This window comes from Corvus brachyrhynchos, unplaced genomic scaffold (genome assembly GCF_000691975.1).
Source record: "Corvus brachyrhynchos isolate BGI_N302 unplaced genomic scaffold, ASM69197v1 scaffold738, whole genome shotgun sequence".
NCBI lineage: Eukaryota > Metazoa > Chordata > Aves > Passeriformes > Corvidae > Corvus > Corvus brachyrhynchos.
In genome coordinates this window covers 36,095-51,304 of record NW_008239339.1, presented here as the reverse complement: position 1 = coordinate 51,304, position 15,210 = coordinate 36,095, and the positions used below count along the sequence as shown (strand labels likewise).

The 15,210-nt window shown below is 41.3% G+C and overlaps 1 protein-coding gene across 2 annotated transcripts in view; it reads right to left on the bottom strand.

Annotated features, from left to right (window-relative positions):
- MTOR (mechanistic target of rapamycin) overlaps window positions 1-15,210 on the bottom strand; it is a 64,604-nt gene that overhangs the window by 46,344 nt on the left and 3,050 nt on the right. The window contains exons 4-26 of one of the 2 annotated variants that reach the window (XM_017741168.1): window positions 14,895-15,127; window positions 14,340-14,540; window positions 13,481-13,615; window positions 12,787-13,062; window positions 12,353-12,461; window positions 11,355-11,541; window positions 11,044-11,172; window positions 9,984-10,228; window positions 9,594-9,809; window positions 8,766-8,971; window positions 8,149-8,271; window positions 7,741-7,830; window positions 7,561-7,653; window positions 6,931-7,065; window positions 6,469-6,598; window positions 6,025-6,275; window positions 5,112-5,153; window positions 3,941-4,027; window positions 3,203-3,370; window positions 2,274-2,386; window positions 1,685-1,847; window positions 1,340-1,432; window positions 502-648 (exon numbers count right to left, since the gene is read on the bottom strand). In XM_017741168.1, the coding sequence (XP_017596657.1) occupies window positions 502-648; window positions 1,340-1,432; window positions 1,685-1,847; window positions 2,274-2,386; window positions 3,203-3,370; window positions 3,941-4,027; window positions 5,112-5,153; window positions 6,025-6,275; window positions 6,469-6,598; window positions 6,931-7,065; window positions 7,561-7,653; window positions 7,741-7,830; window positions 8,149-8,271; window positions 8,766-8,971; window positions 9,594-9,809; window positions 9,984-10,228; window positions 11,044-11,172; window positions 11,355-11,541; window positions 12,353-12,461; window positions 12,787-13,062; window positions 13,481-13,615; window positions 14,340-14,540; window positions 14,895-15,127 (3,572 nt within the window). The remainder of the gene's footprint in view (window positions 1-501; window positions 649-1,339; window positions 1,433-1,684; window positions 1,848-2,273; window positions 2,387-3,202; window positions 3,371-3,940; window positions 4,028-5,111; window positions 5,154-6,024; window positions 6,276-6,468; window positions 6,599-6,930; window positions 7,066-7,560; window positions 7,654-7,740; window positions 7,831-8,148; window positions 8,272-8,765; window positions 8,972-9,593; window positions 9,810-9,983; window positions 10,229-11,043; window positions 11,173-11,354; window positions 11,542-12,352; window positions 12,462-12,786; window positions 13,063-13,480; window positions 13,616-14,339; window positions 14,541-14,894; window positions 15,128-15,210) is intronic. The other variant, XM_008639003.2, reaches the window with a different exon arrangement.

Here is a 15,210-nt window from a genome sequence, read left to right as displayed (position 1 = left end):
CATTTAGAATTACACTTTTAAGTCCAGCATTTTCAAACCAATCCATCCCATTACTGAGTGCTGCATGCACGTACTGTTCAAACCTAGCCAGTGCTCAGCTATTAAGTTCTGCCTTCAAGAAAATATAAAACTAAGACAGAAGAGGAGCAAAAGCAAAAATACGAAAAAAGGCAGAGGCTCTGAAATAGATGTCTCTAATAGGGAGAGATTATTCACTGTGATCTAGAAAGTCTTGTTCATACTTAACAAGTGTAAAGATTACTACAAAGCTATTAACAGTCTAATAGTTCAAAGTCTCCTATCTTTAAAATTGCTCAGCACCTTTTAATTTTAAAGTCTTTGACCTCACTACTTTGACCTCAGTTTTGTACAGAATAGAAAAGCAACATAAAAGCAATATAAATAAATGCAGTTCACATTGCACCAGGCAAACTCCTTCAGTGTGACACATTAGCTCCTCCCTTCAGTAGAAAATTCATGCTGTGAAGGCTCCAGTCTTACCTTCTGCAGGTTGATGGTGCTCACGTGTAATTTCTTCATGGGACCTGTTTCCACAGGACCACTGGCCAAAGTTTCTCCCTGGCTGCTTCTCAACATTCGATGCTGATAAATCAGGGGATCCTCCTCTTCATCAGCAAGAGTGTAACCCTACAATAATTGATTTACAGTGAAGATCACACCTGCACATACAGAAGCAATTCTCTACAAGCCAAACAGATGATAAAGTCAGAGCACTTGCAGCAATATCTTACAGCAAAATCTGTGAAGCAAATAACTGTGTTTCATTATAATGATTACACCTTATAAGCCAGAGAACTCTAAAACAATATCCCTTTGCTACTCAAGGTAACTGTTAAGAACTCTTAGCTGCTAGTATAAAAAGCCAAAATAATGTACATTAAAACAAGCACTCCTGCCTATTTGACTTGCTGGTTGCTTGTTCCACACAAATTGTAAACCAGTTACTAAATTTTTAAAATGTAAGACATTCTACAGAAAATACTGAGATAACAAGGTCTCCTCAAGTCCTGAAACCATGGAAAAAATAGGATAAATCCACATTTAAGAACTACCAAGAAGAAGAATAGTAATGACACTGGCTACGAGTCTAAGTTCTTCCCTAGAACTTGCCACTATTTTTCTATAGGAAATATTTAATACCAGTAGACAAAAATTTTCCCAACGCAATCTCAAAGTCTCCTTAAAAAGCTGCACTTCAAACAGAAATAGAGCAACAACCATTCCTCATTTTATGAGTAACTCCAAGTGAAGGTTCTAGCTACATGTTTCAACATGACAACATCCCAAAAGTGCAAGCAACTTATACTTGTCAACTTACCTTTACAATTCTGCAGATGAGAACATCATAGCGTTGATGGTTAATTCTGTGTCGCACCAGGACTTTGTTCACCATTGGGATAAAAATTTGGTACTGTATAAGGGAATGCATCATAAACTTGTTACTCAGCAGCACCAAGAGCAGTAAAATTCCATCACATTGTTTCATTAATAAGAAACCAATTCTGACAGTTTGATTTCAGTAACTCCCAATTCCAGAAACAATGAAGAGAAGAAAAACCAGCTCTCTTGAAAATCCAGTACATTACAAAACTTCAACTTTAAAGCCTTGATCTTTGGGACAGTCACGCATTCTGTGAGTTTTCAAGCCAAAGAGCAATATTACCTTCTTTCCCAGCTGAAACACCAGAGAGGAGAGGGTGTCCATTGCAGTTGTTCGTAGCTCAGGGCTCTGATCTAGTGTTCGTACGATGGGATGAATAATCCGTGATGCATAATCCGTGAAATCCAGGGATTCTGTCAAGCGGTCCACTGTTTCTAGAGCAGCTCTAAAGTCAGAGAAAAAAGAGGGAAGAACTTATCTCTCAGAGTGTTAAGAAAGAAGAAATAAGACTGAAAAATACTTGAGTGCTCAGTCCTTCTAAGATTAATAAGAAAAACAAGCCACCAGAACTCTGTTAATGCAGCCAGTACTTGCAGGACAGTTTGCAAGTGACTAAAATACTGGCAGGTGAGAATCAGAAAATTTAAAAAAATTTTTAAAACCTCAAAGAAAGAAACAAACAAAAAAACTCCCAAAAAGCTAGTAACAGTGCTGTGATGTCCAAACAAAAATAACCTTCCACAATGATTTAACACAGAAAAGCTGAGGAAGGGGCTAAGTGGTATTTCATTGTAAACATTCATCCACTGCAGAAGTTGGATATCACAGGTAAAACTGCAAAGAGAGAGACTGCAAAGCCACCAGCACTTACTTGCGAGCCACCACAGGGACATCTGGGGCATCAAACAGCTTTACAATGGGAGGTAGTAACAAATGAAGGTAGTCATCCAGATTAGCTCCGAAGAGCTGGATTGCATTAAGTAGCTGGAGAGAAAAATCATAGAAGAGGAAAATGTCAAGGGGTTTGAATGGATCTTAAAGATCATCTAGTCACAACCTCCCCTGCCATGGGCAGGGGCACCTAGTCACTAGACCAGGTTGCTCAAGGCCATTACCAGCCTGACTCTGAACACTGCCAAGGTTGGGGCATCCACAACTTCCACACGCAACCTGTTTCAGTGTCTCACCATCCTCACAGTAAAGAATTTCTTCCTAATAGCTAACCTAAATTTCTCCTCTTTAAATTTGTACCTGTTACTCCTTTTCCTGTCACTACAGGTCCTGACAAAGAGTATCTCTCTGGCTGCCCTGCAGCTCCTTTCATATACTGGGTCTCCACACAACCTTTTCTTCTCCATGCTGAAGAGCCCCAACTTTCTCAGCCTGTCTTCATGGGGGAGGTGCTCCAGTCCTCTTATCAACTTTGTGGCCACCTCTGCTCCAACAGTTTCATGTCCTTCTTACATTGAGGTCACTAGAACTGTACATAGTGCTCCAGGTGGGGTCTCACAAGAGCAGAGTAGAAAGGGGAGAATCACATTCTTCAACCAAAATGACCCAGTGTGACTCAAAGTCATGGATGAGATCCATTTTAAACAAGTCAATATTCAGTGAAAAGTTGCTTCAACCCTGCACTTTAAACAACTGTCTGCATCATTTCACACCAAGCCACTGCTGAACTGCACCCGTCCCATTTGATTGTGCAACACACAAGCAAGGAGCCCTGCTGAGCATGGCACGCTGGGAACACACCTGCCTGGGCAGTGCCCAAAGCAAGGCAGTTGCTGCAGCCCCACTCACCTTCACAGAAACAATGCGACCCTGACTGTTGTCATGCATGAAGACTCGTAACATGTGAGGAATGAGCTGAGGCAAGTAAAGTTTGAATTCGCCGCCTAGAGCTACCACAATCTGCTCAATAAGTAGGATAATTGTGCTCTGTATGGAGTTGTTCATAACCCAGAAGTCCTACAGAAGAAAGAAAAAAAAGGGGAAAAAAAAATCCAGCTCAGTTCTTCAGCTGAGCTGTACCAATTACAAGAAAAAAGCTGTAGGAGACAGTCTGTAGATAAATTCAAGATTGCAGGGAAGGACTATACTTTCTGTTTGTAAAACACTCTGCACTTCCATGTATATTTATAGTTGTTGAAAACAACCTCTGGACAACTTATTTTTACTAATCCTTCTACGAGTTTGCAAACATTTAGTAAAAATTATGTGAAATTACACCTACTTATGAACTCCAGACATCTCTTGCTAAAACTATGTTTCTGAAAGTCGTAAGTGCACAAAATCCAAGTGCTGAAAAGAACTCAGTCACTACCAGAACCTGAAACTACACTTACTTCACTTACTACCAATAATGTATATTGTGACTTCAAAATAAATGGTATTTCAAAATACAGTTATTACTTCAAATATATGCAATTCTGTACTTCATATGAACTTATGAAGTAACTGTTACTTTTGATAATGTATTTGATAAACATTGTCCACCTTTCTGTGGCAGTAAAGTACTGGCTTAAAGATAGTACTCACTCTCATTAGGGTGACAATTTCATCCATATAGGGCCGAATATGACTTCTGACAAAGGACACCAACATTCCTAGCTGCTGGAACAGGAACTGGAAGGAAAAAATGTGTAATAATCAGTGTAGCTTATCCAAATACCAAAGCCACTGGGTAAAGAGTTTCACAGCATTTGCAAGTTCATTTACCAAACAATAGCATGCATAGCTCCTATGTACTTAAAATCTGGGGCTAAATTTTTGGCAGCTTCATCTCAGGAGTTTGGGTTGGTGGGGTTTTGTGGGTTTTTATGGGTTTTGGTTAATTTTTGTTGCTGTTTTTTAAGAGGGGAGTGGGGAAGAAAAGTGATTTTGGGTTTATTATTATATTATTCCCCCCAGCTTGCATCAAAAAATTTGTGAGCTCAAAGCCTCAGTCAGTCAAGCACACAAAGAGGGGTTTATGAAGTGCCAGCAAATCTATAGTGTCAGAACAGACTTGCAAGCACAGACACCGCAATTACAGAGCATTGTAATTTAGATTTGAAGGATGCTTCCAAAAGTTTAGCCCCTAGTCTTTTCCCCCTGCCTAAAAACCAAACTGACACACAGTTTAAGATACTCTTTCTGTACTCTTTACCATCCCCACCTATTGGTGAAAAGTTACTGGGGAATGCAGTTAGGTCCTTGCCAGAAACACCACATTTTTTTAAAATGATGGTTGATTGCACCATCCATTGTTCACCACCAAGAATTTTGACTTAGACAATTTTATTTGGATACATTATGACAGTTTTGCAATTCCTTTTATCACAATACAATCTTAAACATTCAGTTGTGACAATGTTTACTCTTTAAATTAGTATGAAATCACATGGGCTAAATCACTTTGATGTAGATAGTCTATCTTCTCTAGAAAAATAGGAAAATATAAGTTATCATCCATTAAATTTCATTTCTTCATGCAGTTTTTGAAGACTACAGTCACAAAATACAACATGGAGCTCATAAAAAGAGATAACACTTTCATGAGAACTAAATAAGAAATAATCTCAGCTTCTTTAGTTAGAGCTGTACACATACATTTACCAATTATGAACTCTGAGCTCCCATACTGTGCCTATTTTTTGGTGTAGCGAGAGGATGCTTACATACAGGACAAGGACCTTCCTCTTTTAGGCTTTATATCATGCATACCCACCTCAGCTCTTCTCCCCAGTACACTTTCACCATCTTCTTTTACCTGAAAATTTTTAAACAGAGTGTGCACAACTGCATAGCTTTCAAGCAACTTAGATCAGACAGATCTAGAACCTCAGCCAACCCAGACGTGAGATGTTTTCCTTCCAATCTGAGTAGTAGTTCAGGCTGGGAGAAAACAGCAGTTCTACAGCAGAGTTGGGATTCTGCTAAGGGAGCACCCATCCCACCTATAAAACACAGCAGCAGTAACGAGTACAAACTGCCCTTCACAACTCAGAGCGTTCGGCTGCCTGAAGAAAAGCCTTGGCAAACAGCAGGCATCTCTGGTTCGGTGAACCTTAAGCCCATCATCATCTTCACGCAATTCTCATTTCCTTCTATAACTGTAACTTAAGTGGGAAGGAAGAGAAAGCACTGCTTTGGAATCAGCACCCACGCTGCTCTAAATGTTAGCAGACTGTATCAAATTGAGCTTTCCTTCTCAGAGATGAGCCAAAGTACACGGTTGCACCAGAAATGTGAAGAATCTACCCTTATTATTTAATAATACTGTTTGCCACACAGTAGTAACACAGAGATCACTGAAAGCTCTGGAAGCTGCACAGGTGTTTTCCTGAACAAGAAACATCATCAAGAACAAGAACAAGAAACATCATCAAGAAATACTGGCCTTCCAAGGATTATGCTCAAAGCAGCTGTTTCAATAAAAAGCAGAAAAATTGTTTGCATTGGACATTCCAGTAAATGCTCACAGGAGGGAAAAAGCAAAGCTGAACCTCACTTCTGCAGCATGCTTGGCATCACCACATAGCACAGCAATGCCCAAAGCCAGTCACAAGTCTCTTCAAGGAAATGGATTCTTAATTTCAGACAGTGGAATAGGAAGAAGGAGTGGTCCCTAGCACACTCACCTCTCGGATGGCACCATCACAAACCCGTATTACATTAAGGAACGTTGGCATGACCTGGGGCAGGAACTGCACACACTTCAGTCCAAGGGATTTGAAAATAAAGGTGATGGCCTGAACTACCATAGTGTGGTGTTGCGACAAGGATTGGTCTCGGAAAATTCTCATCAGTGCCACCATAGAGACTGCTGGATAGAACTCATCCAGAGGGAGGTTCCCCATGTTCACCAACATCTCACTGGTGCTGTAGTCCGCTAGGAGAAAGAAGGCAGTGTCATAAGCTAGGTATTAAATTGTCTTGAATATGGGTTCAGGAACATCTGAGTTTAAGTTGAAAACATATACACTAATGAGTTTTTAAGAAGGGGAGACAAACTGGTAACAAAACAGTCAAGATCTCTTTGTAGATCATAAAGCTATCAATCTGACAGAAATTGAGATGCTTACAAGAATCCTGGCTGGATTTGGACTCTGAGAGGCTGACGGCTGAAGCATCTCGAGATTGATCAATCATGCCAATGTTCACTTTGTGTTTATAAGGGTCCAAAGCACCCAGCAGCCCTAACACACGAATAGCCTGAAAAGACATAAAGAACATTCACCAGAACTTCATCACTAGGGCCAAAGACAACACTCAAATCCCCATATTTGAAAAGACCCTGATGATTTAAGAGGGAAAATCTGGAACTAAAGTGACTGCCTGGAAATAACAGTGCTTTCCATCCAGCTGCTGGAGGCCGTTTCACTGGCTTGCACATGCACTCTCTTAATTCTGCTTATTGTATTTTGCTCAGCCACAACAATGATCTCTCCCTCCCTGCCTCAAATCTATGCAGGCACGTTTATTCGGCAGCTCTCTCTTCCCAAAAAGGTTTTCTAAGTGGCTGTATTATAGTTTCATGTTCATACCTCTCTGCGGGTGCCCTGGTTTTGCTCAGTCTTCAGGAAGTTCAGAAGCACCTCCAGCAAAGTTGGGTACTTCCTATATGGTTCTACCACATAACCGGTGCTAGCCACAAGCTGCCCCAGTGTCCAAAGAGCCACCTACAAAGATAAAGCCCAGAGAAGATTAGTTTTGACCAGGGAATTTATTATGCCTTCTGGTACATCAGTCATTCAACTTCCGTAACGTTTCTTTGAGCATTTTAAGGTCACACTGCAATGTGTTTCCATGTTTGGAAAGCCCTTAAAAGAACATTTTTCAATAAGCAATAGTAAAGAAAGTAATAATCAACAATATCTTAGGCTGTCACAATTGCTCTCACTCAGGGGTACAATTCAAATAAGCATTCAATTCAGTAGGCCCAAGCCTTCCAATAAAAACAGCTTTTTCCTCCTTCTTGTTCTTCCTCTTAACAGCTCTGTATTATGTCACAACAGGCACTGCAATCCCTCACCTGTGTGCCCTAAGTGTAACTCTGCAGGAGAGACTTGAGTGATTTAAAGGCTCATTTTAGCAGCTATGATGGGATGTGTGGATATTTTGTTACAGCTCTGGTCACAGCAGCTGTCAAGTTTAGTACAGTTGTAAACACCTACTTGTCTTTTAGCCAGCAGGGAGGAGTCCTGTAGCATGTCCATAATTATAATGAAGAGCTCATCCACCCACTTCCTCATTTCCAGCCCACTGACCTATTGAAAGACAAAAATTCATCCTTCATCTGGCATTGCCAAAACCTTAACAAGCACGGTGAAGACGTACCTGTGGTATATCCCTACCTGTGCAAGCTCCCCTATGGTAGCCAGGACATTGTTAATCACGCCTGGATTGGGATCTGGATCAGGATCTTTCAGTTTCACAATCAGTGCCTGGTGGGTGACAGTGGGACAAATTAGAATGTGTTTAAAGAGTACTCAAAATTACCTTTTGTTTACACCTGAAATTGACCCCACAATGCACCTAGTGAGAATTTCAACAGTAAAAGAAACTTGGTGTCACAAACTTTATGCAAATCTGGAATTAAATTGGGCTAAACTGTCACCTACACGCATTAGTGCAGTAACATCTACACCGATTTGTTTTTTTTCCTGCTATGATGAAGCAAAAGAACTGCAGCTCCTGAGGGTCATGTAACCACTTGCTGTGTCATCTCATTCCAAAGTCACCAGGAAATGTAGAGATCCTACCTTAAGGATAGGTTCCATATATGGACGGATGAGGCGTGGAGCATTAGAAACCAGGTGACCCAACATCCTGGCACTTTGCTCTTTAATCCTGCCAACACCGCTGTGTTCCAGCTCTGTTAGAATCTGCATAGGAGACAATGGAAGCAAGCAAACTGGGAAAATAAAGGCAGGTAAAAATTCTTTGCTTTTCCTTCTGTCACAACCTAGCACTTGTAAAGGCTGTTTTACATTTCACTCTGTTATCATTTATTCTAAATTAAGCTAAAATTATTAGCAGAAAAGGGATGGCTCCAAAAGAGGTACCATGCATTCACCTAAAAGCACTGCAGAACATTCTTCCTCAACAGAGATGGAAAGCACTCTGCCGCAATGACTAGGGGTGAAATAACAACTACTATCCTTCTTTTCCCTTCCAAAACAACCATAGAGCTTCAGTTCAAACATCTATCATGTGAAAGATTTGCTGAAACCCACTATCCTGGGCAGTAACTATTTTCCAAAAGAGATTGATTCCCCCACTCTCCATGCACTTACAGCTAGATAGCACAGTTCTTTAACATCGCCTTAGTCTCAGTATCAACTACTCTGTTTTCCCTGCAGGCATCCCTCCTCCTTACCTGGATTAACATCTTTCGAAGGAAAGGCATGACAAAGGCAGGGTTCATGCTGCTCAGGCGCCCCACAGTGCAGATGGCCAGTTCTCGGATTTCAAACACTTGATCATTTAGGGCCACAAAAAGAGCTTGCAAGTTTTCAGCCTGGGCAAGGTGAGCATCAAACCGCTCATCCAGAGAAGCCAACACGCAGAAACGTATATCAGGGTCTGCAAGAACACATTTATTTCTCTTTAAACATCTGTTCCTCTTTTTGCCTTTGTTCACAAAACAGCCTCAAAAATTCTTCACATGAGCTTCCCCAGAGCAAGACACTCTATCAGTGTTTCACACAGAAAAAACAGGACGGGTCAGCCCAGAAATCTCTGTGCTGCTCAACATGCCCCAATAACCAAATCACTACAGTGCCAACATCCTGCACCTGCAAGTGTCACTTTTGGATGCTATGCGGCAACCTGAGATGAGTTCAACTAAAAGAATAAAAAAAATCAAGTACCAAGATTCAACAAGAAGGACCTATTCCTTCCTAAAATTGAAGGCCATGACTCAGAACAGCAGCAAAAGGGGTCTCAGGGTTCTACTTAGTTCAAAGGATTACCAAGGGCACAGCTGGAGCATTTTTCACTAGCATTGTACTAATATCTCGAAAATCAAGATGTGGAAAAAGAAATTGGGAGACTTTTTTTTTTTCTAATTTACCGAGAGTGACAGCTTAGTTTAGTGGCAAATACGTTCCAATTCTATTACAAATTCTATTCTTAATATCATCACCTGCTCACACGATAGAATTAACGTGGTAGGAGAACCCTTTTCTCTGAATCCCACACTAACCTGGGTCAGTTATTCCAACTACAAGCAGTTTGCTGAGGACATCAGCCACGACCTGCACTGCTGTCTGACTGACCACATGGGCATGGCCACTGATCAAGTGGATGGAGGGTGTGAGCAAGCGAGAGCAAGTGCGGGCCGCTTCCATCCGGATCTCCTTGTGTTCGCTGTTCAGGAAGTGATCTGCGCAATGCCGAACAAACTGAGTCAGGGAGTGGCCTGAAAAGAAGATGATGATGGGGCATTAAACACAGGTTTACACCTCAATTACCAGTTTTACCAGGAGTTTAAAGAACGTGCTCCCAGAATTTTCCTGCTACTTGTACTCTACTCCAAAGCACCAGTGTTTATATCCCATATGCCCTTGCCCCCTGCTTCCTTATTTCATTTTACCTTCAAACTCAAAGCTACCAAGTGTACGAAGGGCAAGGGTGATGCTCCCCACATCACTGGCCTCTGGGATGTTGGTGAGGCTGGGGGAGGCCAGCTGGTGGGCAAGGCCCTTTGGCATGCCTGGATGTCGCAGAGGCTTGTGCATCAGAACAAGAGAGAGCATTTTCAGCAGCCCATCCTGGATATCCTTCTTCAGCTGCGGGATCTGACGGCTCAAGTCGTACAGCACAGCTGTTAGAGCAGGGCTGAGAGCGAGAAGCAAGCAAAAGTCATTAGAAAAGAAACAATGATGTGCATATTTCACCTTTTTGTTTATTTATGCCTTTGCCAATTGGAATATAATTGTGGGCATTCGCATGTGACAGCAACACCTGCCAGCAGAGCATAGGGTCCTTGTGTGAACTGAGGCAAGAGATGACCTTCTTGTATAAACTTGGTGAGCGAAGTCCGAGGACTGCTGCACACATCACTACATTAGCCAGTGTTGCTATAATACTGTTACAAATTCAAATTACTTCTTACACTTACGCTTTTTAAACATAAAAGCAAATAATTCACTTGCAGGTGACAATATTAATGTAATTTAAACAGCCTTGTGCTGCCTGAAAATTTTTTCCACACCTTTCCATACTAACAACTTCATTAATTCCTCCAATAAGAACTGTCAGCTCCAAATGTGAAAGAAGCCGGGAGCAAATATTCAGCACTTCAGCTCTCCTTCCCTGCCAGTTTGATATGGCACAAATCTGCTGGCTGTCAGATGCTTTCAAAAATTTTGCAGGTTGCTGCCAAATGTGTTTGAATAATAGAAAATAAAGGAGATTTCTTTTGAACTAGTTTTTCCACAAAAAGATTTCTTTACTGAGATATGAATTCTCTTAAATAATTCAACAGACACATTAACATTTAAAACATACCCTTCTTCTGAAACAGCTATACTGCTTCTGAAAGATCACTTAAAAGCAATAATCTTCCTTCTCAATCTGAAGCTTTGAAGATCTCACTCTGTATGTTCAACAATGCCATCCTGTGGCTAACAGGAAAATGTATTTATGCTTACCTCAGGCCCACAGCCAGCATAGGTTCCAAAAGCTCTTTGATGTCCTGCTGGATACTGGGTCCCATGGCTCGTGCCAGCATACTAATGCAGGTGAAGACTGTGGCATCAACCTGCACAGACTTCTGCCTCCTGGAAAGGGACCACATAATTACAAGGAGCTGCTATTTTTCAGACATCTTTCCTCATCCTACTTCTGTGTTATTAGTCTTACAGAAATACTTCTGATTTTAATATAAAATTTGATCCCACATTACAAAAATTATATAAAGAGCAAGTGTTTCCATTTCTTCCTCTAACTTTCACATACTTACTTGTGGGCAAAGTCCTTTGGGGGAAGAGCTGCTTTTATGATTTCCAGGACTTTTGGCAGGTAAGCTTGAAACTCAGACCTCACGGCCACAGAAAGCAAACCCAAGGCCTGGAAGGCTGCTGTTCGCTCCTTCTCCTTCTTCACACAACTGAGAACATGATTCATGGTGTCTGGAAGATACTGATCAGCTGCCCACAATAGAAAACAATACAGACATGAGAATTCATTTAGGTTTATACAGTTGCATCACATTTGCAACTAAACTTTTACAAGTTTAAAACTAGAAAACAGACATAGTCATATTAAATTTGATGACATGATCAGTGGCAAATATGTCACCATATAATAAAAATTTCAAACTACAGAAGGCTTTGTTTTTAAAAAGAAAAATGACCAGAATAAAAGAGCTATAAAACACCCCCAGTGCAACAGGTTTTATATACATGTAAGAGCCAAGCATCTTGGTTTCATAGCGATTGACTGGAAATTTGGAGTAATTAGCACAAAGATTGTTTCAACCCACTAAGAGCATCTTGGTGACTTGTCTCCAACTCTAATACTCTCCTAAAATTGCTTGATAAATCAATTGTTTTAAAGCTGGCAGGTATTTCCTAGCATATGCAACAGGGAAAAAGGAAGAGAACTCTACTGATACTTGGGATATACTGAGTGAGAGCAAGAGAGAATTCTCCTCTAAGTCTGACATACTGAGGAGAAAACAAAAAAAGAAGGTCTTTATATCTTATGGTATTGATCACCAAATTCTGACAATAGGTTTCAATCCATTTTCTTCATCAGAGCAACAATTTGGCATCAGCTATCAAGTCACACTTATTGAGAAAAAAAGACTGTCCTCCTACAGAGGAATGTGCTCATCTGACAAGAACCACATTTGGTGTGCTGCACTGCTTGCACAAGTTCATCTGGACCAAAGAGAGCTGGATAACTTCCAGCCCAAATTCAGCAACATTTCTAACATCCAACCATCTGTCTTGTCACCTGTGAATGCTGAAGGACGGAAAGCTGCCAACCGCGGTAGCAGATTGAGAACCGTCATCTGGATCAAAGAATTTTTGCTGGTTCTGCACTTGAGAACCCACTGGCAGACCTGGAAGGAAATAGATTAGGCTTTGAAGGATGGCCATTGGCAGTAATGCACAAACGTTTATTACCTTTGTGCTTTTAGGCATTCTACTGACATTTGGCTTCAGAGTCCATCAAAGAAATGGATAATTAAGACTGCTTCCAAAGGAAGTAAATCACTTGCCCCAAGAAAGACAATGACAAAGTCATGATATATATAATTCTTGAATTTTGAAGGCTCAGTTCAATACTAGGCAGTATTGCCTGCTAAGTAAGCACACAGAGGACAATTCCTCTGCAAGAACAGATGTTGAGAATGTTGGTAGACAAGCTGAAGAACAAACACTTACTTGATCAAATTTCTCTTCCATTAGATCCCTGCAGCATCGACTTTCTACCAAAGTAGACTTTGCTGGGACAGGTGAGGTTGCAAAACCCATAATTCCTTGGTGAGCACTGTACCCCAGAAGACCAGCCAAAGCATTTGACTGAGATGGCTGAAGAGACTGAAAGCTCGTGAAGGGAGTAATGTGGCGAGGCTTGGTACTGAAGCCCATCAGGTCTTTGCAGTACTTGTCATGCACAAGCTGCTGCTGAGTGATCTCTTCCATCTCCTCTCTAAGGCGCTGGACAAAGTAGAGAACCATTAAAAAAATAAAAAGTAACTGAATAAGACACTCCCAGTACAGTGCTACCCAAATCTCCTGAATAGCATCCTGTATAATCAATATCCAAATGGCTGTAAAAGATCAACTGAGTAAAATCCAGCAAAAATATTTGGGTATCCAACATGCAACAGAGTCCTCATTCCATAGAAAAATCTTTTTCCTTGTATTTAATCAAGTTAATAGCCTTTCTATTGGAGATTAATACCTCTTCAGCCCAAACTTGTCCCTGTTATTCCTCTGACACACTTTAATGCTCAACTCCATGTTCAGATGAGTTTTCCACCCAACAACCCCATTGCAACACTATGGGATATTTCCACAGACTGCAGAGTTGCTATACACTCTCAATCAATCCCCACCTTGTTCCTCTGCTCACCTCTCCCTCCATACTGCTGATTCTCACTAGCTCATTGAGGATCAGTAAGGCACCATGGATTCGGTCATCACGATTCATTCCTTTCTCTTTGGCCAAAGTCTCATCAAAGCCCTTCTCAGCCTCTTCATATGTATGCTTGGGGGAAAAGAAAAAAATCTCTGTGATAATGCAGAAACAAAGCCTGTGAGAATGAGGTAGTACTGCCAGTCAAGAGTTACTGATGTTCTGAATTTTCCAAGAGTAGCCACAAACCTCAACTGAGTAATAACAGAAGTATAACACACGAAAATTCTGATTCATCCAGAAGTTGTGGACACTGCTGCAAAGCATTTTCAACAGCACTAATCAAACAGCATGGTATCAGCTTCATCAGTATCTGCAGCATTTACTTGATTACAAGAAATCCAAGTTCACAACATTTGACTGCAGTGTCCAAAACTTATTTCATATCACAAAGCTTGAATTCATGTGGCAATAGCAGCAAAGCAAAGGTTCAGGCAAAAGAATTCTTACTTTTCTCACTCACGTTATATCTACACTAATAAAACCCTCTACTAGTAAGAGATGACACTAGATAACTGCATGACTGTAAAACTCGGTCAAGTTTAACAGCTGAAGATGAGGTGCAGACAGAACAATATATTCTTGAAGGAGTTAAGTCTTGCTTACTTTTACAGTAGTAGGCTAAAGGAACTACTCACTTTGGAAGCCATTATATTTTCAACCCTTTGAAGGAGAGGCAGTTTGTACTGACAAAGGTGACACAGGTTCTTAGTTTAGCCAGCTTTTCTGAAAACTGGCACTTCATCATCTTCCTTGCATTATGAGGGGCTGCTTCAAAACAAAGTTATTTTCTTACTCTGTACCACTGGGGCTTCTGCATCTCTTTTGGCTCCCGTTGTGTGGTGAGGATAAGGCAGGCTCTTAAGGCAGAAACAGCTCCCTCTCGGATGGCCTGTTTGGGATCCCACACAGCCACAAATATATTGTCAAAGAATGGCTGCACTTGTTGGAAGAAGAAGGTAGGCACGCTGATTGCCAGCTCACGCAAGACAAGAACCTGGAGGTGTGGAGGGAAACAGTAACAGTTTGGAAGATGAGCACACAGAGACAAACCTCATAACTTTTACAGTGTAGTACCATTTGTTTAGACTGTTGATGTCTGTGAGCTATTTCCATTTCCACACTCTGACAATTCCTAGCGTAACTGTGTCTTGGTCTTCATTAGTCACTGGGCTAATGGAGAAGCAATGAAGCAGCACTATGTCTGCCATGAGAGCATTAAAGATTCTCAGACATGGATTGGCAGCCATTCCCATCCTGACAAAAGCTTTTCTGCAGATTTCTGTGCATATTTCCTACCACTGTTCACTAATCCCAACTATCCCATGACAACAAAAAAGGGATCACTTACAGCTGCATGTCTACGACCTTCATTCCTGTCAGCTCCCAGCCATTCCAGAGCTCGTTTCACCTCAAACTCCACATACTCAGCTGTGAAGGTGTCACCAGCCATTGCAAGCCGCCCGATAGCCTTGGAAGCCATCTCCATTACAACGGGGTCATTGGATGGCAAGAGGTTCCTCAGGTAGTTGGCAAACCTGCCAATACGGGTGGCATTACCTCCTTCAACACCAATAAGGCTTGCTGCAGAGAAAGGGAGCAATGCTGCAGTTCTCCCCAAGAGTCAGTGAAGCAGACAGTAGGTAATCCCTGGATGAGAGCCAGTA